At 38.9% G+C, this 1,251-nt stretch overlaps 1 protein-coding gene across 1 annotated transcript in view; it reads left to right on the top strand.

Annotated features, from left to right (window-relative positions):
• aspscr1 (ASPSCR1 tether for SLC2A4, UBX domain containing) overlaps positions 1 to 1,251 on the top strand; it is a 32,438-nt gene that overhangs the window by 10,174 nt on the left and 21,013 nt on the right. The window contains exons 5-6 of the mRNA XM_014014011.1: positions 469 to 526; positions 624 to 697. Coding sequence (XP_013869465.1) covers positions 469 to 526; positions 624 to 697 — 132 coding nt within the window. The remainder of the gene's footprint in view (positions 1 to 468; positions 527 to 623; positions 698 to 1,251) is intronic.

Raw genomic sequence — 1,251 nt, forward strand, 5'->3', positions numbered from 1 at the left:
CACACACACACACACACACACACACCTGTTGCTCTGTAGTCCCAGCTGGGTGACTCCAGGTGCTCCTGCAGCCCACCAGCCTTCATCTCTGTTAAATGACATCACTGAATATCCTGATTCTTTTCCAAGGTAGTTATACGTCCTTGAAATGTTTGTCAGCTCCACACCAGCATAAAAAAAACCTTTGGGAATGTTGGGAAGCAGATGGGTTAGCCTTGATTCCTTTAGAATGGAGAGGAACAGCAGTAAAACATTTATGGTTCAATTAGTTTCTGCACATTGTGCCCACATGGTTTACACATGCAGTCAGTGTGCCACTGCATAGCAGGGGGCTTCGTTCTAACATCCCCCAGCAGATTCCTCCAAAAAGGAGAATGTTGCCTCTGTTTTGTTTTGAATCAAACTGAATTGATTTGCTGATAGTTTTTGTCTCTGTTTTTGCTCCTAAATGTCGCTGCCTCTCTGCAGCGTGTCAGAGATGTCTGGATCAGGAGCCACTCCTGTGTGTGTTTACATGAGAGACGAGGTACGCAGCGTTCCTTCTACTCTCCCTTTTTAAGAAATGAAAGTGAGGTTTACGACAACACAGCTGTTTGTTGGTGTGTGTGTGTTTATGTGTGTAGGTGAGTGGGGAGGAAGCACTGAAGACCGTCACTCTGAAATCTCTGGGACTTACAGGAGGAAGTGCCATCCTCAGGTAGACTGTGTGTTCACTTTTGTGCTGCTGTGTATTATATTAAGTTGCTTAAAAATAAGGCAACAACAACAACTATTATTATTATTATTATTATTATTATTATTATTGCTGTTTGTTCTGTTACAAATCATTGTCAGAACAAACCCTGTTTAGCAGCACAGAGATTGAATCTACTGATTTACGTTCTGAGGCATTTTTCTCTCCCACCTCTGAAAGGCGACAATGAAACATTTTTGTAATGATAAAAAAAAAATAAACATGTAGAAGAACAGAATGTTGTTAGTGTACTGAGGAAATAAAAAAACAAACAAACCAGCATTAAAAAGTTGGACAAACAAATTTAAAAACAGAGAAAAAGAACTTGGAGTCCTGCTTCAGTCAGCAATGTTTTACTAAAATTGTCATTTCTGTTTTTTACCTTTAGTTACTTATTGTACTTTCAGATATTACAGAGTATTTAAATATGTGTTAAAGGGGCAATACAGTGGTTTGCAAAAGTATTCATACCCCTTGAACTTTTCCATATTTTGTCACATTACAACCACAAACATAAA

Source organism: Austrofundulus limnaeus, unplaced genomic scaffold (genome assembly GCF_001266775.1).
Source record: "Austrofundulus limnaeus strain Quisiro unplaced genomic scaffold, Austrofundulus_limnaeus-1.0 Scaffold109, whole genome shotgun sequence".
Classification (NCBI taxonomy): Eukaryota; Metazoa; Chordata; class Actinopteri; order Cyprinodontiformes; family Rivulidae; genus Austrofundulus; species Austrofundulus limnaeus.